Here is a 26,002-nt window from a genome sequence, read left to right as displayed (position 1 = left end):
GCTTTGTCAAAGCCATCTATACATTGTAAATGTAATTCATGTAATTCAGTGGGTAAATGGAAACTATAAGATCAACGTAGAATTAATCTGCCATTGTTTATTCATTATGCTTTTGGAAGCATTTCCCAAGAACGGTATTTTATCTTAGTATTTTCAGTTTTCAGTTAAGGTTCTCAACCCCCCAAAATAAATATACGAACTGCATGACCCTCCACCCTGACAAGCACTTGGATTGTAAGGCATTAATTAGTTTAACTCGGTTACACAGATAAATGTTTTTTTGTCTCCACCAGGCCGAAGGCATGGGGAGAGAGTATGTTTTGTTTTCCCTGTTTTTTTTGTGTGGCTTTCACCTTTATTTTTATTTTTTATGGAGGGACAGACAGTAGGCTGACAGGAAATGGGGAGAGAGATGTGGGGGAAGACATGCAGTAAGGGCCATCGGGATCGGGAGTCGAACCCGCGGCACACTGCCAGACTGGATTACCAACCAAGGTGCCTGGACCACTGAGCCATGGCCCAGGCCTACACAGATAAATGTTGTGAAAATACTTAAATAGCCAATCTACAAGCTCACAACGCAGCCTCGCAACACAATCAGGCGTTGTGAACTTGTGGATGTTTTTACCAGGCTTTTTTTTATCGTTCGCATTCGGCTCAAGGTTACTTTTGATGCAGTCTTTTTTCATTTAATTGTTTTTATTTTTTATAAAAAGGTCTTAAATTGGCAGCTGTCATCTGGGGCTCGATCCCACAGACCCCACTCACAGGTTGAGCACCACTGACTGATATAAATTGTGTCATAGCTTAATTTGCGACCCATGTAGGCTCAGTGTTCTGTGCCAGGGAGCCCCATACAAGATTTGTGTTAAAAATGCCAGACGCTATTATTGTAATATTGTGAAAATAGCTGATCTTTATAAGCTATAAGCTCACAACTCACAACGCCTTGAAACGAAGCTATTTTAGCAAATTTTACTTCTTTCTTATATTATTTCGGCAATTTGGCCAATGTTTGACCAGTTTTTATAGTAGGCCTATAGTTTGTTGATTATATTTGGTATTTTTTTAAGGTAGTTTTAAGTATTCAAATTAAAAGTCCTTAAATTGTCATTACACTGTCATCTGGGGACAACTTGATAGCACATCAGTGAGCTGGATGCAATCCTACCTGGAGGGGAGAGAACAGATGGTGGAGGTGACCGGAACACTGACCCGTCCCACCCGTCCCCCCCGTCCCGTCCCCGTCCCGTCTCATTGATCTGTGGCGTTCCACAAGAATCAGAATCAGAATCAATCTTTATTGTCACATCACAAGTAAGGTGGGTGAAAAACTTGGTTGTGCCGACTCATCATTGCAGTTAAAAAGGATAGAGAAAAGAGAGGAGCATAAAGTGCATAATATGACCAATAAAGTGCATAATACAATGTATGTACGAATGTAAATAAAAGAAGTCTGCATGAATCAGTTCAGTCTTTGCTAGCACTTGTTCAGCAGTCTAATCGCTAGATTAGTACTAAGTAAAAGCTGTTCAAAAGTCTGGTAGTACCGTAGTACTGTTCCCGATGCTCCTGTAACGCTTGCCTGGCCGTAGGTGCGGCAGCGGCTTGAACAGGCTGTGGCTGGGGTGGTGAATGTCCCTGATGATACTCGTCGCCTAGACACACAACGTTTCTCATGTATTTCCTGGAGGGGGGAAAGCTCCCCTCTGCGCTGTTCGCACCACTCTCTGCGTTCAGCGGCAGTACAGTTTCCAAACCAGGCGGTGGTTCCGCTTGACAGAACACTTTTTCATGGTGCTGCTGTAGAACGCTCTGAGGATGGGTGGGCTCACTCGGAACTTCTTCAGGCGGTGGAGGCAATAGTCTTTGTTGGGCTTTTTTCCACCACTTTTGTGGTGTGTGTGGCCCACTTCAGGTCCTTCGAGATGTGTATCCCCAGGAATTTGAAGTGGCTGACCTGTTCCACTGCAACACCATCGATGTAGATAGGTGCGTGCTCTCTCTCCTGCTTCCTAAAATCCACGATCAGCTCTTTGGCCTTACTGACATTGAGAGAGAGGTTGTTTTCCTGACACCACTGTGTCAGTGTGCCAACCTCAGCTCTGTAGGCTGTGTCGTCGTCGTTTTTGATGAGGCCCATCACTGTAGTATCATCCGCATACTTAATGATGACGTTAAAGCTGTGTGTGACCATACAGTCATGTGTGTACAGGGAATAGAGGAGAGGGCTCAGCACACAGCCCTGGGGTGCTCCCGTGTTGAGGGTCAGGGGGTCCGATGTGATGTTTCCCATTCTCACCACCTTACGGCGATTTGATAGAAAGTTCAGTATCCAGCTGCACATGGCCAGGTGCAGTCCTAGATCCCTGAGCTTTGTGTCTAGCCTGGTGGGAATGATAGCAGAGCTATAATCCACAAAAAGCATCCAGACCCATCTGTTCTTCCCCCCCTTGTCCAGATGGGTGAGTGCAGAGTGTAGAGCCATGGCAACTGCATCATCGGTGGGTCGGTTCTGACGATATGCAAATTGCCATGGGTCCAGTGTGGCCGGCAGCACAGAGCAGATATAGTCTCTCACCAGTCTTTCAAAACATTTGCTCACAATTGGAGTGAGGGCCACCAGTCTCCAGTCGTTCAGACACGCCACCTTGGAGTGTTTGATTTGATTTATTTGATATATTCAAGATACAGTTCAAAAAGAGCAGTACAGAATTTTCAGGATTGCACAACAAGTCAAAGACTTAATTCCATTGTGGTCCAAATAAATAAATACAGCATATGGTATAGGAAGAACATGCGTTGACTAAAATATGAAAATATGAGCACCATAGTGTTTGTGGACCGGTTACCAGTACCACAATGGATGACTTGAAAGCAGACGGGACCACACAGCTTGGGAGAGGGAGAAGATGTTTGTAAACACTCCTGCTAGTTGGGCTGCACATACCTTCAGCACCCGGCCGGGGATGCCGTCGGGCCCAACGGCCTTGCGGGTATTCACCCGCTGGGATGCACATCAGCCTAAAAAATAAAAAATAATAAAAATAATAATAATATAATAATATATATAATATATATATATATATATATATATTATATATATATATATATATTATATATATTATTATTTTTACTCTGTCCCAACTCTGTCTGGCCAGTGTCCCCCAGTGCCTCCCCAGTGGGGGCCAGATTGCTCAGGACCAGCCCTGCTAATATATGTAAACGACATGACTGCTGGTCTCGGACAGGAACAAACGGCAGGTTGAAAAGGCTCTCAGCTCTGAACTCGGTAGAATCTACATCTGGCTCGCTGATAACAAACTATCTTTACACCTGGGAAAAACTGAATCCATTCTCTTTGGATCAAACAGTAATCTCAGCAAGGCAGATGGCTTCTTGGTTTGTGGCTTGTGGGTGACAATATTATCACACGAAAAGATGAAATGACCTTCCATCCTGGAGGCAAATCTTAGCCACCAACATGATCAAAAACGTCAACCAAAGAACAAGATTGCTTTACAGGATCTCCTCACTAGTCAACAAAAACAGCTTGAAGACCCTAAGAGCCCTTAAGCTTCTACAAGGTTTATTCGACTATGCATGGTACCACAGCACCTCAAAGGCCCTTAAAACAAGACTCCAGACTTCCCAAAACAAACTGGTCTGGCCACTACTTGGCCTCACTCCCCGTACCCACCTTACCCCTGCCCTGCCCATTTTGACAGGCTGGAATGGCTTAAGGGTGACAACATCTTGCAGATTTGCTACACCACCTACCCATGTGCCTGTCTAAATACTTCCTTAATGTCAACGAAGTCCACACCCACAACACCAGATTAGTTCAACAAACTATGTGCAACCCAGATTCGGCACAAACAAGAAGGGACTATAAATTAATTTAGCTCCTATGCCCCAAAAATCCCTTGACTCCTTCAAAACCGCTCTCAAAGCCAAGGGCACCTACAGGCAACTGCAATTCGAAAATGGCCCCCATAAAAAAAAGGTTGAAACCTTTCCCCCTCACTGTATATTTTTCTTTTCCCTTTTTACCTCCTTTTATGATTATTTCCTGTTTTCTGTTATATAGAAGTGTATATTTGTACGTCTCTAAATGTTCTGATGAATTGCAAATGGTGGACCCTATTGTAAACAAGTGTAATGCTTTTTTTTTATTGATTGAAATTTATTAACAGTTTGCAGAATTACAGTACATTTCAAGCACAAACTCAATACAAAGACTGTTAACTGTGAGTGGACGACCCAATTAAGCATTGCACTTGTTTACAAGAGGGTCCACCATGTTCAATTCATCAAAAATGCTTTATGTTGTTGTCCACAGTTAACATTTTTATTTGTGTATTGAGTTGTGCTGCTTGAAATGTACGTATTCTGCATACTGTTAATAAATACTTAAATCAATAAATCAATCAATAAATCAATCAATACGCCGTTTCAGCATGCGGAACCAAAGTTGTTCGTGACGTGTGCGGAACTACAATTAATGTCCGCGATGGACGTCGGACTCATTTCACACTGGGATTTCCCTGATTCAATCATTTCACAACAAGAACCCCAAGAATCTGGCAGACTGTGGCAGTTGGAGAATGTGATATTCTTTTATCAAAAGGAGTAAATCATATTTAGTAAGTCTTGTTGCAGTTTGTCGCTGAATGGGCTTGCATTCACTTCAAAATTCCAGATGAGATACAAAACGAACCACGTTGCTGCTGCACTTAGTTCAGTTCAGTTGTCACTAATGCTTGATTCTAGGCTATGGACCTATGGCTATAGTATGGACCAGAGCTACACTATTACCTGCACTGAGTTGACTTGAGCAAAATAACGTTTAGCTGACATTTGATTATGTGCGAATCGCTTTGAGACCATGACATGACTATACAATAAGGCGATAATTTAGAAAATGACTGAATGTGATCATACACACAGGTTATTTAGTTCTACAGGAAGAGTGAAACTAAATTTTGTGAGCAAATTTCTCTAAAAGGTAAAAAACAATTAAAAAAACCCAAAGAGGATGCTTTGGAAATTTTGCAGAAATAATGTAAAATATACTTAATATCCATGTAGTTGTAGCCAATACATTTGAAGCAATATAATATAGCAATATTTGTCCTTCAATTTAAATATGGCACCCACCCCATTTATAAAAATAAATGTAAATATAAAAATGTAAATATAACAAAAAGAAGAAGAAATGGTGCAGTGTTCTCAGGTGCCCATTTCCGGTTACAATTTGATTGGGCTATTTATGTCACTATGTTACTAGTGTCAAGTAATCTACAGTATGTTAAAAAAAACTAAGTTGCTTAAAAACTATAATCTCTAAAACTACAGAAGGTGCAAAATGTGCAGGATGTCATTCTATTAGCCATAGACATATGGCCATATAATCCAGGCCATGTAGTATTCAATGTCTATTCACCTGTGACCAGTGATGTGCTGGGAGGGAGTTTACACCCTGCACTAGCTGTGTTAAATTTGTTATTAAACTCATTTGATTGTTAAAGTACATACATATATAATAGTATACTTAAACTAAAGCCCAAACCACACCAGTTACAACTCCTTAAAAACAAAACCGTTTTAAGGTCAACCAGACCAAACCAATGAAACTCAAGGAATAGCAGATCTACAAGCGTCCCATTGCAACGGCTTGTGAGCTTGTAGACCTGCTAGCCTTTCATTTTTCTCTCTATACTTGTTTGAAACTTTTTTTAAAAAGCAAAAAAAAAAAGTATTAAATATAGGCTATGGTTTGTTTTGGCCATAGTACCTTATTTAGCTTGATTATTATTGGTATCAATCATTGTCACTCATTTCTTTGTATATTTCAGTTATTTGTTATGTTACAAATACAAAGCCTAAAAGGCAAACAAAAATGTTCAATGTAAAGAAAAAAAAGACAATTAAATCACAATTATTTCAATGAGTGTTATTTTGTATTTTCAGGGAGATGGCCGTCCGCGCGTGTGGCTTCATTGTGTTCCGTCGTCTGTCCAACAACATTGAGTACCTGCTCTTACAAACATCGTATGGAGAGAACCACTGGACACCGCCCAAGGGTAGCTGTGGTTGACACATTTACAATAATGAACTGTACAAATACATCATAATGAATGATATTATCATGATTCATGGCGCATTTATACAGGTAATGAAAATAAATGAGGTCCGTACATCATACTCGCGTTTGCACAATTTATTCTTCAGACCTGGGGTTTTTTTTTTGGTTGAGTAAGAGCCTGGTGTCTCGAAGCGTTACCGACAATAAATTCTGCAAACAGGAGTTGCTGTTGGGTGGAAATCTTGTATGTCCAAAACAGTTCCCTTATTTGTATTATTTTAAAAGGTGAAGTGAAGTGGTAGAGCAACTGTGCATTAGATGTTGAACTTTTGATCCAGCACCCAGCATAGTAAGTCTGGGTTTTGCGTGTCTTCTGCCTTTTCACATTTTAACCCAGTGCCTATTGCCTAAACTGTAATCCTGGGCACTACTCTCCCTCTGCCAACCTGGGGAGAATAAGAGCCCAGAACTGAGCTCATGCTTCCTTCAATGCATGAGGAGTGAGCAGGCCGCTATTTATCTCACCTGACAGGGGTGAGTTTCCCTGTGAAGGAACACGTTATTCCAACCAGTTCCTTTCCACTCCATCAGGCTGACCAGGGTAGAGACCAGGATTACTGCATGTTTCTTTTAGGTTACCTACCCTAGGGGTCTTCTTCTTTACCTACCCTTTTTTTAAAGGCCCTTTTGCCAGCCCCATCTAGGGAATGGCCACGGACGAGAATTGAACATGGGACTCCTACACCACAAATGTTTTTTTTCTTTTGATAGATACAAAAACACCCCAAAATGTTTACAATGTGTCAAATGCTCAAATTAGGGATAAATCGGCACACATCGGTTGCATAATTGCCGATAACAAGGTCATTAAAACATTCAAATAAGTGCCGATATTATCAACCTATGTCTGCGTGACCTCCTGTCCCCCTTGCAGGCCACGTGGACCCGGGGGAGGACGACCTCGCCACCGCCCTGAGGGAGACCAAGGAGGAGGCGGGCCTGGGCCAGGAGGACCTGCGCGTGATCGAGGAGTTCCAACAGGAGCTGCACTACGAGGTCCGAGGGAAGCCCAAGGAAGTCCTGTACTGGCTGGCGGAGCTCAGAGACCCCGGCGCGGCGGTGACCCTGTCCGAGGAGCACCAGGACTTCCGCTGGGCCCCGCTGGAAGAGGCCTGCACTCTGGCCCAATACAAGGACCTGCAGGACACGCTAAAGGCCGCGCACACACACCTCGTAGCGGCACGGCGACAGTAGCACAAAACCAAAGTAAGGATAGTAGCGTCGCCGGCTGTCAGAAACCTTGTACGAAACGGTTACTTTTCATGGAAATGGAAAACATAACCCATCCCAGGCAAGCACGTCAGGACCTGGACGAATTTGTGACGTCTCTATTGGGGCCAGATCAGGTCAAACCAAGACTAGTCAAATCTGGCCCAGAATATCACCTGATTTCAACCAACATAAATTCTGCCCAAAATTGATTGATTGATTGATTGGTAGACAGACAGACAGACGTCTCTGCATGAATCAGAGAGAGTCCGATGATCTCTGATCGAGGCCAGATCAACTTAAGTCACATCATAACTAGTCAGATCTGGCCCAGAATACGCCATATTATTTCAACTGGTGAAGACGTCCTGGAAATGACGTAAAGATCATCTCCATATGGGCTGTGATCTGGCCTAGTCCTGAACGTCACCGGAGGACGTCATCATGGCGTCATTTGGCTTGCTGGGATACGATGAGAAAATGTAGTTATTCTTTAGTAACAAGCTGTTGTTAATAGTTTTCATTGGTTCAATATGTATAAAACCTACAGACACGCTTAACCACTCTCATCATCACTTTCAAAATGTTTCAAAAACACCAGAGCTCTGTGTGTGTGTGTGTGTGTGTGTGTGTGTGTGTGTGTGTGTGTGTGTGTGTGTGTGTGTGTGTGTGTGTGTGTGTGTGTGTGTGTGTGTGTGTGTGTGTGTGTGTGTGTGTGTGTGTGTGTGTGTGTGTGTGTGTGTGTGTGTGTGTGTGTGTGTGTGTGTGCACGCACTTGTATAACGATGTGGGGCGTTATTTACGAAAAACAAAAGTTGGAATATGCAGATACAAGGTTTCTGCCAGACAGCGACGATAGCATAAACTAGGGCTGGGCAATTAATCAAAACAAAAATGCAAAAAACGTTGCCAAGTTCAGATCCATTGCTCAACTCATTGAGGGAGAAAAATGAGGATTAGAAACACTGACTGACTGGTTTCCTTAATATATCATTGGATATTTATTCATTTCTTATACATCCACGAATCAACCTGAAGGAAATTATATAGATATTATTTTTTAATAATTATTTAAGTCTATTAATTAACCAAATAGCACTGTAATATACTTTGTTGTACAACAGTGGCGTACGCAAATAATAAAGAATTCCTGATCTACATGCTCGCAATGCGTCGTCGTAGATCTGCTGTCGCCACCCCAGCCCCCCTCCCCCCCAGAATGGTTCATTAATCATAATCTAGGCAAAAGTTAAATAATTGTGATATTGATTTGAAGTCATCGCCCCACCCTTAGAAACTTTTTTTTGTTTTCCTTTGTACTGGAATCAGTAGCCAACTGTAATCAACATGTGATTTGAAAATGTGTGACAATGTGTGACATCATGTTTCATAAAGTTTCAGTTTAATGGGTCAAAATAAATGGTTGGAACAGTAATGCTTTCTTCCTATTTCTTCACATCACAACAGAAGAATGTGATAAATTATTGGTGAGAAATAATACATTTTATTTATATTGCACTTTTCATTCACAGGGAATCTCAGTGTGCTACATGACAATATAGGCTAGCCTGGCTAGGAATAGAAATTACATACATACAGTCAAAGATCAACATTTTGGTCTTTTTGAGTAGTTTTTTTTGTAGATTTAGGCGTTTTTTGTTTTGCCACAAGGTGGAGACAAAGACATTGTTTTCCCACAGGACGACATGTAATATATTGTCCCTGTTTTAATAGCGTGCACTTGTGGAAGAATTCCTTGAAGTTTATCATACTTGACTGTCAGATAGATAGATGACCGTCTTGTGAACCATGGCATAGCTAACAGTTAGCTGCGTCAGATATGTGTGGGGAGCTGAGAACAGAATTTCTGATCATGTTCAGTTTTTAATGTTTATTGATCATTATTTTGTCTCCAGAAACTCAGATATCTTAAAAACTACAGAACTGACGTGACCAAGAGGAAAAATATAATGACAAAAAAGGCTATTATATTGTGCGTGTGTGTGTGTGTGTGTGTGTGTGTGTGTGTGCTTGCGCGCGTGCGCACGTGCGTGTGTGCGCGCGCGCCGCACGCACATCGCGTTCAGCAGCAGCAATAACGTCCTTACGTCACAGACACGCGCAATGATAGCCGGAAGCATCGATACTGAGCAGCAGCAGCAGCAGGAGAAGGAAAAACAAATCGATAAAAAAAAAATGTCAGTATAATTCGCGAGTGTTAAAGGAAAAAAAACCCCACTCACGTTGGAGGCTGTTGATCGTAGCGAGAGGGAAGCGTGGATGCTCGTGTTGGCGTTCAACGTGGAGTCCGTTTGATGGCCAGTGTGAGATGAAGTTTATAGTTCCTGTGTGTTCAGGAGCTTTATAGCTGACGTGTGGAGAAGTTGAGACCGAACCGCACCGTCCGCCACCACAACAACAACAAACATAAACAAAACAGCTTGATCCAAGGACGGTTGGTTGCGGGGCTGGAGCGATAATAATGCCAGCTGTTCTGATCCCCAGGATGGTGATCTATATGGAATAATATCCTAACTTAAAAACTGGATCCTTGGTTTTTTCTTTTTTGTTCCATGTCAATTTTGTCAACACGTGAACCCCCACAAAGAATTGTTTTTTTTGGGAAGCAGGCAGCACCAAACGCGAGGGGAAAAGAATAGTCTGTCATTGACTCTTCCAACATACAGGCTGGATATTATGAATCTAACCTGAACATTTCGACAGAACGATTGCACGTTTTAAAGTACAAGGAGAGAGAGAGCCGAGGTAATGATTTCGCTTTGCCTCCACTGGGCCTGCTTGCTTGCCACTGACTTTGGTTAGCTGGGCCAGGCCACATAGTCAGTGGATTCATTAGCAATCATGTCGGTTAATTAAATTAAGTTTACCCATTCGGGTTTGATGTTGCTTCTATATTCCTAATTTCATAGTGTTCAAACATTGTGGCCTTATAAAAATCTGCTGTATTTTAGCCACTTTCAACCTGGCGTCCCAACATTTTCCTTTTTTTTTTTTTTTAGTTTTCTTTCCCAATCTATTGACTTAAAGGGACACTTCACCCTTTTTGCATGTTAATGACGTTTAGATCTAGAACACTTTCCTGGGGGTCTTTATGTGTGTAATTTGTGGTTTTAGATATTTTAGATTTTAGCAGTGAGACCAGTGTCTCTGATGTCATGGACACTGGGCTCACTTCCTTCCTGGACTACAATGAGAGGGGGAGGGCTGCTCCCCCTATCCACAAGGAGGAGCAGTGTACCAAAGCATTATGGGAATTGTAGTCCAGGAAGGAATTGAGCCCACTGTCGATGACATCAGAGACACTGGGCTCACTGCTAAAATCTAAAATATCTAAAACCACATTATTACACACATAAAGACCCCCAGGGAAGTGTTCTAAATATTCTAAATGTCATTAACATATTTATTTTTTGCAAAAAGGGTGAACTTCCCCTTTAACCCATTTTGGTGTTTCAAGCATTCTGTTATACTTTAGCTATTGAAAAATAGCAGATCTACAAGCTCATAGCGCGCCACCGAGTGACGCGCTATGAACTTGTAGTTCTGCTATTTTTGAAAAATCGTAAAAATGCGGCACACATCTTTGCAAACTTTTTTTTTTATTTCGACGTCAGGCCTAAATGGGTTAAGGCCTATTCATACTCCAGTTTTAGGTGATGAGGTGACCACCGAAAAGGGAGTATGAAGGGAGCTCATTACCGGAACTGGGGTATGAATATCCCTTTAAATAACAGATCTACACGCTCTGAGCTCGTAGATCAGCTATAGCAAATTTATAATAAATATTGCTTACGTCTAAAGTGAATATTTTAAGTACAGTACTACAGTTCCATGCTTTTGTGAAGTTGTGACTCGTGAGAGAATAATAATAATAAAAATTAAAATAAATGTGCCCTTTCCCTTCTGGTGGTTGAGATCAGACGTGGGATTCACGAGCATGGCCCACCAAGCGACCCCCAGCTCCCAGAAGGCCCTGATGATGGAGCTCAAGTCCCTGCAGGAACAGCCCGTGGAGGGCTTCCGCATCGGCCTGGTGGAGGAGTCTGACCTGTACAACTGGGAGGTGGCCATCTTTGGACCCCCCAATACGCTCTACGAGGGGGGCTACTTCAAGGTGAGGTGGTGGTGAACCCAGGGTATAGGCGCCCGGGGGGATGGGGGTGGGGGTCATTTGGGTCTGAATGTCCCTGCACGATTTTTTTGTATTTTTCCAGACCAGCGCTGGTGCATGCCATGGTCTAGCAACGTTTCCATTTTGCGGCGCAATAGTCGTTTGTGTATTGGCTGCATACGTGCAGTAACTGCAGTTGCTCTATTAGTCTCAACTCGATCAAGGTGTAAGACGGGCTAATATACAACAATGTGAGTCATGACCCCACAAAAATATATAATAATGACCCTGCACTTTTTACGTCCTGACGCACCACTGACTGACCCAGGGGCAGGTTAGGATGGGATGTGTGAAGATCAGGGCCTTTTACGTACATGTTGCATGGATGGATAGATTGATTCATTGATTGATTGAATACTTAGTTTATTTTTTATTTATTTTTATTTTTAATAATTATTTTTATCAGGGGCAAATAAATAGCATATGGCAAAGGTCATTGCACATTGTCACCCTTTTTATTTTTTTTAAACAAAAACAAAAAAACTACGTGCAACCCCTCCCCCAAGAAACTAGAAAACTGCACAAACAAATCAAAATCTAAACAAATCAACAACATAACCAAAAAAAGGAAAGAAAAACAATATACAACAAACCAGGTCATGGGTCATAGTCATTGTACCGTGTGAGAAGCACTGTCTGTTACACCTAAAAATCCACTGTCGTGTCCGCTACACTTCAGTCACACAGAGGAGCATTCTAATCCGGAGAGGTATGGATATTAAAACATTTGATAAAAGGTCTCCATGCCTTAGAAAAGCCTTCTGTGGTTCCCCTGAGATAGTTTAGAATGTTCTAAACCTTAAGAAGTACATCACATTATTAAGCCAGATTGAATGAAAGGGTGGTTTTGGAGATTTCTGGAGATTTCTTCTTGCTAAGACGAGTGTTGCAAAAGCAATCTCTAACTAACTGACTCGTATACTGTAAAAGGTTTGATGGTGTGTCAAATATAGCTAGCAATGGACAGGGTTGTAGTGCAATTTGTAGAACATCAGACAATGTGTCAAAGACAAGTGACCACCAGAACCGTTGTAACGGCAGACAAGACCAATACTTATGTGTGAGGTGTGCTTGTGTCTGGGCACAGCGATCGCACTTTGAGTCGGCCTCAGGATATAGCCACCCTGGCTTTACTAAGATGAGCTCTATGTACTACTTTCAGACAGTTGAATTAGACTGAGACGTGCCCATGGTGGTTTAGTTGACTAATGAAGCGTCTGCCCACACCACTCATCTGCCAGTTTAGTCCCCAATTCTCTTTCCAATTTATGTTTTAATCGTTGCCTATTAGCATCAGTAAGAGATGAGATAAATGTGTAACTGTCTGAAACAAACCCACTCTCAGTTGGTAACATTAGGAGCAGTTTTTCCCATTTCTGATTATTAGGAAGATGTGGAAATGAACCGAATACCTGATTGATTATTTGATTAACAGTTTGCAGAATTACAGTACATTTCAAGCACAACTCAATACAAAAACTGTTAACTTTGGACGACACCATAAAGCATTACACTTGTTTACAATAGGGTCCACCATTTTCAATTCATCATAACATTTAGAGACGTACAAACCTGTATTACAAACTGATGGATCTGGAGAAATCCGAAGAAGTCACTGGAGAGATTAAATTCAGCACAGAGGGAAGGAAAACTATGGAATATATTGTCTTTGTACAAGCACCTAATTCCCACATCGTACCACCTATTAAAATGATGAGTCTATGGTAGAAGGAGTGAATAGATGATTCGTTTTTCTGGGAGCATGTATAGATAGATGGTAATTTAATATGACGTCAAAATTGGATCCACATTTTTTTAAGTTGATAATACTATGTGGGGTTAAGGGAGTATTGGGAGGGAGATAGAGGAAGAGAGAGGGCTGATAATACTTAGTTTATTAACATGATTATTTACAGTATAGGTAGTACAGATCCAGGTGGTGCCAATGCGTGACTCCAAGGGCACCTTCCTTTGACCCCACTTTGGATAGAGATGTCCTGATACTGTATCGGTGTCTGCATCGGCCCTTATTTGGTCATATTGGCAGCGGTGGCCGAACGGATAGCGGCGCGGTCTTGATACCGGAAGGTTCCTAGTTCGAATCAGCCGTCCGACACGTTAAAATTACCACCGCTGAAGTGCCCTTGAACAAGGCATTGAACCACTACGATGAAATGTGTTCTATGAGCAGGGCCTGGCTGGAAACAAGTTCTTGAGCTTAGCCCAGATACCCTGGGTAAATATAGATTTCATTTCATTTCATTTCATTTCATTTCATCGGTATCGGCAAATATGCCAGTCTAACCACAGATCCGACACAGGGGTAAGGGGTTGACACCATAGCAGGTAAATAAAATGTTGGGGCATGTTTGAGTTTGCTTTGGAGTTGCCCAAACTACAAGTGCACATTTGAATGAGGAGTCTGCTATAAACATAACACGAGATGTATAGCTAGATAGCTAGAAACACTATTCCCGGTCGGTGGACTTCAGAATAAGATATTTTTATTTTTGTATTATTATTTTTTTTAAATGTTTTTTTGTGACTTTCACCTTTTATTTTATATTTTTTATGGAGGGATAGAAAGTAGGCTGACAGGAAATGGGGAGAGAGATGGGGGGGTGACATGCAGTAAAGGCCGTCGGGATCGGGAGTCGAACCCGTGGCACACTGCCAGACTGGATTACCAGCCAAGGTGCCTGGACTGCTGAGCCACGGCACAGGCCTCTTTTTGTATTCTTATAAATATTATTCTCTGGTATTGGTCTTCGGTATCGGCTAACACAGAAATTGTTATTGGGATCGGATCGGAAACAAAACAAGTGTATCGGTACATCCCTTACACATAGTTTGAGAACCGCTGGTCTAGAGTGTTTTAAGTGGTTAAATGTAGAATTGGCAGCACTAGTGTGAAGCATTCACCTCTGATGCATAGTGGGGATGTTTTTATTTGAAATTGTGTGTAACTATTTTATTAAAAAAGTCCCCCCCCCCCCACCCTATCTTCTCCTGGTCCAGCCCTCTTCCTTTTCTGTATGATGGTTATGCTTCAGATGGCTATTTTTAGCTGTGGGCAGATATAAATGGCACCTCAGCTGAGAGAGAGGGAGAGTAAGGGCACGTTGAGACTTGTGACTTGTCTCCCTTTCCCTTGTCTGTCTTGGTGAATCTTGCTCTCCGTTAGGGCTGCAACTATTGATTATTTATAATCAAGAAGCAGGTTTTAGACAAGTCGTTTTATATATCAATTTGATGTGGAAAGAAATAAAATAATATGTAATATGAACTAAATCAACTACAAGCTTGTAGATATGCTATTTGCCCTATTTTAAAATATTTTATATCGATTTTAGTTTGATTAACTGTTGCGCCCCTATTGTTCATTCTGTTGTCTTTACAAAACCTTGGATTCAATTTACTTAAACCAAATAGACCTTTTAAATGCCCTTTGCTTGTTGTGCCATGTATACAGTAGGCTAGTAGAGGAATGCTCAGACTGTCTGCTGGGATTTGGTAGAAGGTAAATGACTTGAGCACACGTGATGTATGGATCAATTTGACAAGTGGAGACTGGAGAGGAAATTATGTACCTTCCAACCATTTTCCTGTGAAGTGACATGTTATACATATTATGTACAATACTATGTTGTTTTGCTACTGAATCTGCTTTTTGTTGCCGTCAGGCAGAAACCTCATATCTCCATATTTCAACCTATGTTTTTGAGTGGTGCAACCACTCCTATAGCTTTGTGTGTCCCTGGGTCCCTGGCTGGCTGTGTCCGTCCGTCCGAGCACGAAAATAGCGTTTGTTTGGTTTTCAAGTGTCACTGTTGCGCGCACACACACACATTAACTGTATATGAATTCGAGTGTGACAGTACAGTACATTCACAGTACAGTACAGTAGTAGAGGGACCCCCTGGGGACCCCCACACGGTAACTCTGTAATTTCTTAACCATTTCGGATGTGGGCCGGCTCACCGGGCCGGCAGCCTGGGGGGCTCCTGTGGGTCTGGATCTTCCGGGGACCCCCACACGGAGTTGCACCACTCACTTCACACGGGTGTGGTTTTTTTCTTTTGTAAATTTATGCCCCACTTCATCGTGCAAGAGTGTCACACAAACGTAGCAAATATAGCTGATCTGCAACCCACATTTGTGTGAGTGAAATTGATTCAAGTTTGTGTGTTTTATTGAATCAATGAAAAGTATTGACAAGAGCTTGTGACTAAATCATGATTACATTGAATTCACTGGAACATGGGTTCTTAAAACAACAAAAAAAACAGTCCAACCATAATGTGTGCAAGTTAAGTCTACTATGTTTAATAGCGTGCCGCTAAGAATGCCCAAAATGCATCATAAAGCATCATAAACAGAAGGCTGCTCTAAGGTCAGTCATACCTGCGGTGTGTATTTGCCAAGAAGCCACCTGGGACTTTTAGTGTGAGGGCTGATGACACTGACTCAGAGCAGCATTATATTAGAGTGGTGATAGTCCTAAACAGATTAGTATCCTCACAGCTGGTGTGGTTGGTTGCACACACACACACACACACACACACACACACACACACACACACACACACACACACACACACACACACACACACACACACACACACACACACACACACACACACACACTCTGCACTATCCGATCTGGGCAGAAGCCATCAACTGATGTCATCATGACTGATGTCATCATCTTTGCATACAATGCTAACGCTAGCCACACTCAAATGTCAACATTAGTCCTGATTTCATGTGATTCTTGGTCAGGCATTGCCTGCCTGGCACTACGTAACTAACGTTCGTATTGTCGAAGTCGAGTAGAAACGTTGTATATATTTCAACTTTTTATGTAAATCAGTCAGTGCCCAATGCCCATACCACATAAATAATATATCACATGATCATATGCAATTACAGTAATCGATTATTTTGTATTTTGAATGCTTCGGTTGATGTTGCACTTACTGTTTTATATTATTTATTAATGTTTGTTTATTCCTAGATCAGTGGTTATCAAACCTTTTAATTTCCAGGACCCCCATAACACTGAGCTTGTAGATCTGCTATTTTTGGAAAATGTGGTGCAAATCTTTGAATATATATTATTTCAGAGCGAACGTTTTTAACCCATTTTGACCTGAGATCAGATTCTAAAAATGTCTTCTACATCCTGACAGTTTTCTGAAAAAGCTATGTTTCTATGTCAGTCGTTCTTTGATTTTTCAAAAAATAGCAGACCTATGAGCTTGTAGATCTGCTATTTTTCAATAGCTAAAAGCATAACATAATGCTAACACCAAAAGGGGTTCCCGCCCAAAATGGGTTAACTCAAATATTTGCTTCTGGGGGGTCCCTGGAACAACATATTTTCAGATTGGGGTCGAAAATACATATCATTTTTGGGGTCCTTGACATGAAATAGTTTGAGAACGACTGACATAGAAATTGACATCAGAAAACTGTCATGATTTAGAAGACATTTGTAGACTCGTCGTCAGGTCTAAATGGGCTAATATTGAACCAGTTCAGAGTGTTTACACTGAACATGAATTGGTTCAGAAAACTAGAAGTTGGTTCGAAACTGCAAACAAAGAAAATGGCTGCCGATTCCGTGAAAGCACCAAAAGGTTCCAAGAATCTAGAACCAGTTCTAGAACCAATGTTCTTTTGGTGGAAATGGGCCCTGAGAGTATACAAAAGGTAGCTTGTGCCTATAAAAACTAGATTGAATTCATTGGAACATTCTTTTTTTCAATTTCCTCAAAAGCACCTTTCCACCTGACGGTGACGATATGACCAAAGTCACTTTGTTGTTTAAATTGTGACAGTTGGTGACGGACAAGACCAGATTTTTATAAATTGTTTTGCAGAAATGTCTTTCTTTTTTTAATCGGAGCTAATTTGCATGGTAGAACGTGGTAGATCGTTCGTTACTAAGCGATTCCCAAACAAATCAGCTTGTGCCAATTTAAACAAAGTGATCTCTTGCATCAGCATGCTTGCTGTTGCACAATGGGTTCTTGGATTTCTTTTTTCTCCACTTGATTTATTGACTCTGTGCATAACTGTATTCCAGGGTTTCCAAAAGGTGGTGTACCCGTTCTATGTTCCAGTTGATTTTCCTATAGCTTTGTTACTAGTCAAGTCATGTTTGTTTATACATTTTGTTGCTTCTTTTTGTTCCTTTTCCTCCCCAATTTAGTCATTATGCCAATTAATGCCTCCCCCCACTCTACTGTGTTTTCACTGCTGTTTTATCCCACTTATAGGCCTGTCACAATTATTACATCATTCATCGTCTAATCCAGTGGTTCATTACATTTTTCATGTCAAGGAGACAAGGACCCCCAAAATCAGCCCACGGACCCCCATTTGAAAATATATGCCAGGGACGATTTTTACGGCTCTAGCAGTGATTCTCAACCCGTTTAATTTCAAGGACCCTCAGTTTGACATGCACATTAGTCTACAGACCCCGATTTAATGGCATTTCTATCTCTGGGACCCCCAATTTATATTGTAATAATCAATGTTAATTTAACTCCGAGAGTGTACAAATGGAACCAAATGGATCCATAAGGGTCCATTTGGTTCCAAACTATCATTTGGCTGGGGACCCCCTGGAACTCCCTCAAGGACCCCTGGGGTTCCCCGGACCCCACTTTGGGAACCACTGGTCTAATTGCTATGAGATAATCACAATTATTATTTTTTCATAATCGTCAAAATAGTTTCCATACATTTTCAAATAGAAATGGCAGATCTACAAGCTTACAACGCATCACAAAGTGGCACGTTGTAAGCTTTTAGATCAGCTATTTCTGCTATAAGAAAGTATAAAATTATTAAATGTCGGTAATTTATTTTTGTCATATTTGTCATATCTGCCCTGTGCAATTTTTGTTTACAATGCCAATAACCCACTTAAAATCGTTAATCACAATTATTTGTATGACAATCAATCGGCAACTTAAATTTTGGAATCATGACAGCCGTAACTATCTCACCTGCCACTGAGGAGCCCCCTCCGAAAGGACATGGCACCTCCCGTCCAACTCCTCCTGACTGGCCCCAGCCTGTAGGAGTACGATGTAGCAATGACAGATATCACCGTGACCCAGCCCCGGCGTCCCTCACCCGGACACGGGCCAATCGTTTCCAGTTCAAATCTGCATTTTCCGCTGAGTGAAGGATGTTTGTGTACTGTATGCGCTTGTATGTGTTTAACCCATTCTGGGCGGGAACCCCTTTTGGTGTTAGCATTATGTTATGCTTTAGCAGATCTACAAGCTTAGCAGATCTACAAGCTCATAGCGCGCCACGAGTGGCGCGCTACGAGCTTGTAGGTCTGCTATTTTTGAAAAATCGAAGAACGACTGACATAGAAACATAGCTTTTTCAGGAAACTGTCAGGATGTAGAAGACATTTTTAGAATCTGATCTCAGGTCAGAATTGGTTAAGTACTGCAGCTGTGGGCCAGACAGACCACCAATGTATGTGTTTCCTTTTTCAGGCTCACATCAAGTTTCCAATAGATTATCCGTACTCTCCACCGACATTTCGCTTCCTTACCAAGATGTGGCACCCCAATATCTATGAGGTAACACTTTTTTTCATTATACCTTTTGTGCTGTTGGTTGCTATTTATTATACCTGTTCTGGTGCCTGTGCTGTTGGTTTAAAATCAGTAATTTAGCTTCAACATTATCCTTTCAAGGCAGCCGATGAGTATGACTATACCCTTTCCTGTCTTCATTTCATCCACATTATCGTCCTGACTTTGGGCATGAAAATAGTGAAAATAGAAGATCTACAAGCTTACAGCCTGGCATGGCGATAAACTGTGAGCTGTGCAGGAGGATGCTATACGCACACCAGTCAAACTGTGAGCTTGGAGATCGGCACAACACCAAAGTATAAAATATAAATGAAACGATAGAGCCACCTTGTTTCATAGGAAGCCCTGAACGATCCATGCACAGTGTGTCAAACTGTTAGGGGTCTGCACTGTATTTACAGTGTGTCAGTAATTGGCCCGCGGACCCCCATTTGAAAAGATATGCCAGGGACCCCCATAAGAGAAATTTTTTACGTCTCTAGCAGTGATTCTCAACCACTTTACGACCCTTAGTTTGATATGCAATAGGCTACGGACCCCCATTTAATGGCGTCTATATCTCTGGGACCTCAATGTATATTGTAAAATCAAAGTTAATTAAACTCAGAGAGTGTACAAATGGAACCAAAGGGTCCATTTGGTTCCTAGCTATCATTTAGCTGGGGACCCCTGGGTGTCTTTGGGAACCACTGACTTAAGTGACTGCGTTGAATGTCTTCCTCTCCAGAATGGTGACGTGTGTATCTCCATCCTCCACCCGCCTGTTGACGACCCCCAGAGTGGGGAACTGCCCTCCGAGAGATGGAACCCCACTCAGAACGTTAGGTAAAGACACTCCAGCATTAAACATCCTCTTCTGTGTCCTCCTGTGTGCTGCTAATCTGCCGAGGTGCTGATTTAACACGTGCTGCATCTCGGCTGCCTTTATCAAACTATGAAACATCGGGGACAGGTAGTACCGATCAGAAATGTGTCCCTAATGGGTCATTATGCATGTGACTGGAAAAACAACAATTGTGTGGAAATGAACTGTGTGCATCTGCATTTTACCTCTCCTGAACCACTGATGAATTTAGAAATTGCAGAGTTGCATTTAGAGTTTTCAACTCAACGTTTATTTAGAATTTAATTAACTGTATCAGCAAGATAGCCTCCCCTGAATAGAAGAAAACTAACGAGTACTATACGCAGTATGTGAGAGAAGACCTGGTTTTGGCGAGATAAGAGGGAGGAGAACTATAATAATAATAATTCAATAATTCAATTAGCCTTTATTGTCTCCGAGGAGAAATTTGTCTTGGGCACCAAGAGACAGCGTTATACATTACATACACACACACACACACACAGACACACACACACACACACACACACACACACACACAGAGTCAACTTGGTTGGCCCAGTTTAACTTGGTAGGGGTAAGCTATTATGTCATCTGTCAAGGCAAGGAGGTTCACACATTATGTACAGTTAAGTAATGTAGTTGTGTGTGTTTGCGTGTCTTCCGTAGGACCATCTTGCTCAGCGTGATCTCGCTGCTCAACGAGCCCAACACCTTCTCCCCGGCCAACGTGGACGCCTCTGTCATGTTCCGAAAGTGGAGAGACAGTAAAGGCAAAGACAAGGAGTATGCCGAGATCATCAGGTAATTGAAGTAAGATGCAGTTGTTCATGCCGAGGCACTCGAGTGGCCGCACTGCCCACCCCACGCGCTTGGCGGGATCAATAAAGGTCTTCTCTTATCCCATTCAGGCCTGACGTCGAAATAATAAAAAAAAAAAATCATGACAATTTTCTGAAAGATTTGAGGCACATTTTAACGATTTTTCAAAAATAGCAGACCTACAAGTTCATAGCGCGCCACTCGGTGGCGCGCTATGAGCTTGTAGATCTGCTATTTTTCAATAGCTAAATTATAACAATGTTTAAAACACCAAAAGGGGATCTCAACTTTTATATTGTGACTTGTCCTGTCTCCTAAGTACATTTACTTAATTTTACATTTTTAAGTACTGTACAATTTGGAGGTATTTGATCATTGATTGAGTTTTTTTTTTTACTTTTACTTCTCGGATCCAAATATTGTACTTTTACCCCACTACAATTATTTGAAAACTTTAGTTACTGTGTAGATTTTGATTATTACAAAACATATAATCACTTCAGCCTTATATACATTTTGGCCATTCGGGCCACTCGAGCACATTTTTTATTCCAGACTTTTACTTGTTATTTTTTACATTAGTATCGATACTTTTACTTTAATGTAAGTAAAACATTTGAGCACTTTTTCTTCCCCCGCCTACCCGTTCGACAACAGGAAGCAGGTGCTGTCGACGGCGGCGGACGCGGAGCGTGATGGCGTGAAGGTGCCCACCACGCTGGCGGAGTACTGCGTCCAGACACGCGTGCCCTCGCAGGACAGCACGTCCGACCTGCTCTACGACGACCTCTACGACGACGACATGGAGGAGGAGGACGAGAGCGAGGACGAGAGCGAGATGGAGTCCGGCGGCGAGTCGGCCGGCGGCATCGGCGAGGAGGGCGGCACGACGTCGTCGTCCGGCAGACTCTACGTGGACAACCAGGACGACTCCGGCAACGAGGACTCTTGATGATGCTGGCCCCGAGCGGGCGGTCGATCCCGCCCCCACCCCCCACCACCCCCCCACCCCCACCCCTCAAGGCCTATTCATACTCCAGTTTTAAGGTGAAAAGGTAGCCTGGGCACCATTCCATGTCGGGTTCATGAACCGGTCGGGAGCGGATGATATCGCTACGTCATGTTGTAGTATTGTTTTGTAGTCGGCAATCTTCCGGAACTTCCTTTTCCCTCAAACCGATTTTTCTCAATAAAAGCTGCAGGCTACGAGAGCTTTTATTGTTATTCTTCCGGTTTGAGGGAAAAGGAAGTTCTGTTTGATTGTTGCTGCCTGATGACTACAAAACAATACTACAACATGACGTAACGATATCATCCGTTCCAGACCGGTTCACACGGCACTTTTGGAACAGAGACCAGGCTTTCCTCCGAGGTGGAAAGCCTGGTGAGGCGAGGTTACCGAAAAGGTGGTCACCTCATCACCTAAATCTGGCGTATGAATAGGCCTTCACCACCACCACCAACCACCCTTTTACCCCAACCCATCGCCACACACACCCCTAGTGTGAGGTATTATCGGTCAACGTGTGCGCGCATAACTGTGGCCCGGCTGTTTGTCCATCTCAGATTTGCATAGTTTTATGGAATGACCCGCCGCTGCTCTGTCCACTTTTCATCTTTTGTTCACAATTTTCTTTCTTTCTATTTAGCTGGCTGACCTTTTCTGCTTTCGCCACCCATCCATTTTTTGTTTGTTTTTGTGGACAGTTGTGGCAATCTGGCTGTCACATAGTTCACTGGCTAGCTCGTTCCGTCACTCCCCGGGTCGTCCCACTCCTACTATAGGTCAATACATTCTCCTTCTGACGTGAGGTGATACCATTCTTACGTCATTCAGAACTTCTGATGGCTTTTTCTCTTCTTTTCGGACATTCCTGACTGTTGAAACTATTTTTTTCCATCATCGGAAGGAGCATGTATTGACCTTTTAGGCTTGATTTATACCGGATGTCACGCACTGAAAATAGTAACATTATAATCTCTTCGAGCGCCTAATTTCACTGTTCGATGCCCACTTATGCAACCAAATATAAATTGGGCATAAGTCAACATACATGCTGTTTCTCTCATCCATAGAATATTTGATGCCATCACTTTAAAGTGCTGCTTCTCAAAGTGGGGTCCAAATGGACTCTTACAGGTCTGTCCCTCTTGAGAGTGTAAGAATGGAACCAAATGGACCCTTTCGATTTGTACACTCTCTTGAGTTAACGGGGGTCCTTGAAATGAAAACGTTTGAGAACCACTGGTTTAAAGCTAGGCTCCGCCTAGGTAGGCCTACCTGCACCCACTCCCATCCCACCTTTGAACTACGTATGTACCCTCTCCGGCGACCGCTACCAAGTTTCTATACGCCGGTAAAGGGGAAGAACTCGACTCTCCCCTCCCCAGGAGACACTTAGTAAGCGTGTGATCCCCTCTTCCTTCTCCTTGTGACGCCGCCTCTCTTTGCCTCGTTAAACCTCAGGGCCTCCACGGACTCTCGCCGAGAGAGAGAAACAGTCAAAGAGAACCTCACTTCCACCTGCCTTTGCTCTCTTTTCTTTCTGTCTCCATGGGTGATCATGAGAGGGCAAACTGGGGGAAAAAAGCAACCCTCCAGTCCCACCGCCGTCCCGTTGACGCTCAACTCAAGTTTCTGTCGGTCCTGGACAGGGTCTGTTTTTTTTGTTGTTCCCTGTCTCCTAGCACAGCGAAATCCTCCCCATGTTAACTTTCAGAGTTAGCAAATGGATGCAGAGAATGAACACAGAGGATTTAACTGTGCGATATCCTGGAATTAAAATCAAAACGAGAAACTCAGAAGACATCCACAGAGACTCTCCCCAAACCACCACTGACTTCATGTTGTGATGGATGTGACAATATCATAACGATCAAGACTGAGAATTGGACATTGTTACTGTCTCACCAAACGATGAATATGTTTGTTATTGAGAGGGACAAACGTAACGTCCAACTCAGCTATACATTAATGAATGAATATTATGACTCTGATGGGCAGTTATTTGTGTGTGTGTGGGCGTGTACACGTACAAATTCTAGTATTCATCTTATCTCAGAGTAGTTTTTTCTTTTTTCTCTTTTTCCTTTTTTGAAGTTTTCGAGTTTACCCAGTTGACAAAACATTTGATGACATGCCAGCACTGTGCTCCGGTGCTGTTTACGGGGATTGGCACTGGGTTAGGTTTTAAATAATGTGTAGTAACATTTTCACCATACATGCTGTACCACCAGGCTGAATGCATTGACTAATGTTAGCGTTATTATCCCTATGCTGATTTCCACTTTGTTGTATTAAAGTGTCACTCAATGAAAATAATGATTTTCGACAGAATGTTGTTGTACCTAAGATCATTCTTTGGGCATTTCTGCTTTATTTCTCATAGTGACAGTGAGAGGAAAGGAAAGGCGGCAAAGAGAGAGAAGTTGACAATGCAGCATGTGCCTTGGGTCAGATTCGAACCCAGTCCAGCTGTGGGAAGGAATATAGCCTTATTTTTGTGATATGCACTCTTACCAGGTGATCTGCCCTGAACAGAACACTCTTACCAGGTGATCTGCCCTGAACAGAATTTTCTTTATTTCAAGTTGAAGATCAGCTATTTTCATCAAGCGGCACGGTCTGCAACAAAGTATAAAATTTAGCCGTAATCAATGAGCCTTTCATGCGTTCTCCAGTTTGACCTGTGTGTGTGTGTGTGTAATGGCTGTGTGTACGTTTGTTCAGTTCACTAATCCAGTAGCAGAGAGGACCATGCCAAGGAAGTTCAGTTGTACAACTCAACAGCCATTACATTTTTAAACTCAAAGGATGCAGGAGGAAACCTTTTTATCTGTGTTCGAATCAACTCTTGGAGGAACCAGACTCATGAATCAGACACTCCAAAGTCCAACCTCCACCCACAGAAGTGAAAATGTTTCTCAATGCCCTGTTTGAAAACGGTCTAGTATCAGGAGAAATCCTTTCCTAGGTCAGACCATTAATGGATATGATGTCATAGAGCCGTGGGATGTGAAGGGTTGTTTGAGAATGTGTGTCCAATCTATGGTGTGATAATGCCTCCCCTTCTTTCTACCCCTCCTTCACAGAGTAAAACAATCAACATAATCAACACTTGGCTAATATTTCAAAGCGATTGCCAGCCATAAAATCTATTTGTTACCTGCCATTTGAGCCAGGAGTAGTATTTTAGTCACCGATTTAAGGTTTAAGCTACAACTTGTGATAGCGACTGATGCAAATTGACACAACACATACAGTACGTAGTGTCTACTACCACTATTGTATTTGTTGTTGTAAGCCGTGTTCTAAAAGTCTAGATGGTAAAGTGATGTTCTCAAAGGGGAGAGGAGAGACAACCACAGGAACTGTACCGAGTTGGACATTAGGATGAAGGGAATGGACAACTCGGACCTAGAGGCTCATTCAAAAAAAGACTGGGGTCATGTATCACTTGTGCATTGTTTGTAGGGACAAGACATTCATTTAATCTGTGTGCGCGTGTGTGTGAGAGCATGTGTTTTTCAAATGAGAGCCAATGTGGTGATGCCTCACAAATGCAAAGACACACACTCAACACGTAAAGGACTGAAAACTGACCTGTGTGCAAAATACAAACGGGTCAGCTGTCCAGTCCACACCCCTTGATGTTATTGCTGAGATCTTTGTTGGTTTGCCGTTGAATCCTCCTTTACTTTATCTTTTTTTCCGTCTTTGTGTTTGTGAGGATGCAGATGTCATAAACATCATAAAATGTCTATTCTAAAAACACATTGTCGCGTTTGTTTGCGATTTAGCTTTGATATTCGTTGTTGAGCCCACTTGTCATGGAAAAAAAATACTACCCAGCAATTTGTTTTGGAAATGAAATTATGGGAGAGTGTGCCGTTTCAGAAGCCTAAGCATACAGTTGTTGTGATGAAGTTGGCAAATTCTTTAATAAAGCAATTTGTCAATGTAGCCTATGGAATCCCATGACTTCATTGAATTTGAGCTTGTAGACTTTCTATGTTTTGGTTATGACAAAAAAAAACTAAAGAAATCATGAACAAAGCATGGATGATTATATGAATTGTTGCAACAATGAAGATGAGACTTACACTGGTACAAAACAACACTTTAGTGATCTTGGTCACGCACACCATGCAGT

At 42.2% G+C, this 26,002-nt stretch overlaps 2 protein-coding genes across 5 annotated transcripts; both read left to right on the top strand.

Moving 5' to 3' along the window:
* The first annotated feature begins 4,508 nt into the window (after nucleotides 1-4,508).
* nudt2 (nudix (nucleoside diphosphate linked moiety X)-type motif 2) lies at nucleotides 4,509-8,792 on the top strand. The gene is made up of 3 exons (XM_079509342.1): nucleotides 4,509-4,646; nucleotides 5,974-6,086; nucleotides 7,023-8,792. Exons 2-3 carry the CDS (start codon nucleotides 5,978-5,980, stop codon nucleotides 7,340-7,342), a joined length of 429 nt encoding a protein of 142 aa, XP_079365468.1. The 5' UTR covers nucleotides 4,509-4,646; nucleotides 5,974-5,977; the 3' UTR covers nucleotides 7,343-8,792.
* Nucleotides 8,793-9,489: 697 nt separating this feature from the next.
* Nucleotides 9,490-25,812, top strand: ube2r2 (ubiquitin-conjugating enzyme E2R 2). Of its 4 annotated transcripts, XR_013790843.1 has the most exons (7): nucleotides 9,490-10,123; nucleotides 11,299-11,492; nucleotides 19,079-19,165; nucleotides 19,911-20,008; nucleotides 20,697-20,831; nucleotides 21,507-24,372; nucleotides 24,405-25,812. XR_013790843.1 is itself a non-coding variant. In XM_079510527.1 (6 exons), exons 2-6 carry the CDS (start codon nucleotides 11,316-11,318, stop codon nucleotides 21,799-21,801), a joined length of 792 nt encoding a protein of 263 aa, XP_079366653.1. In that variant the 5' UTR covers nucleotides 9,490-10,123; nucleotides 11,299-11,315; the 3' UTR covers nucleotides 21,802-25,812. The 4 variants fall into 4 exon arrangements, 3 of the variants coding, with proteins under 3 accessions (XP_079366653.1, XP_079366654.1, XP_079366655.1); XM_079510527.1 differs by having other exon boundaries at nucleotides 21,507-25,812; XM_079510528.1 differs by having other exon boundaries at nucleotides 11,294-11,492; nucleotides 21,507-25,812.
* The last annotated feature ends 190 nt before the right edge of the window (nucleotides 25,813-26,002 follow it).

This window comes from Electrona antarctica, assembly GCF_951216825.1.
Source record: "Electrona antarctica genome assembly, chromosome: 9".
Taxonomy (NCBI): Eukaryota; Metazoa; Chordata; class Actinopteri; order Myctophiformes; family Myctophidae; genus Electrona; species Electrona antarctica.
This window is presented reverse-complemented; position numbering and strand designations above follow the sequence as displayed.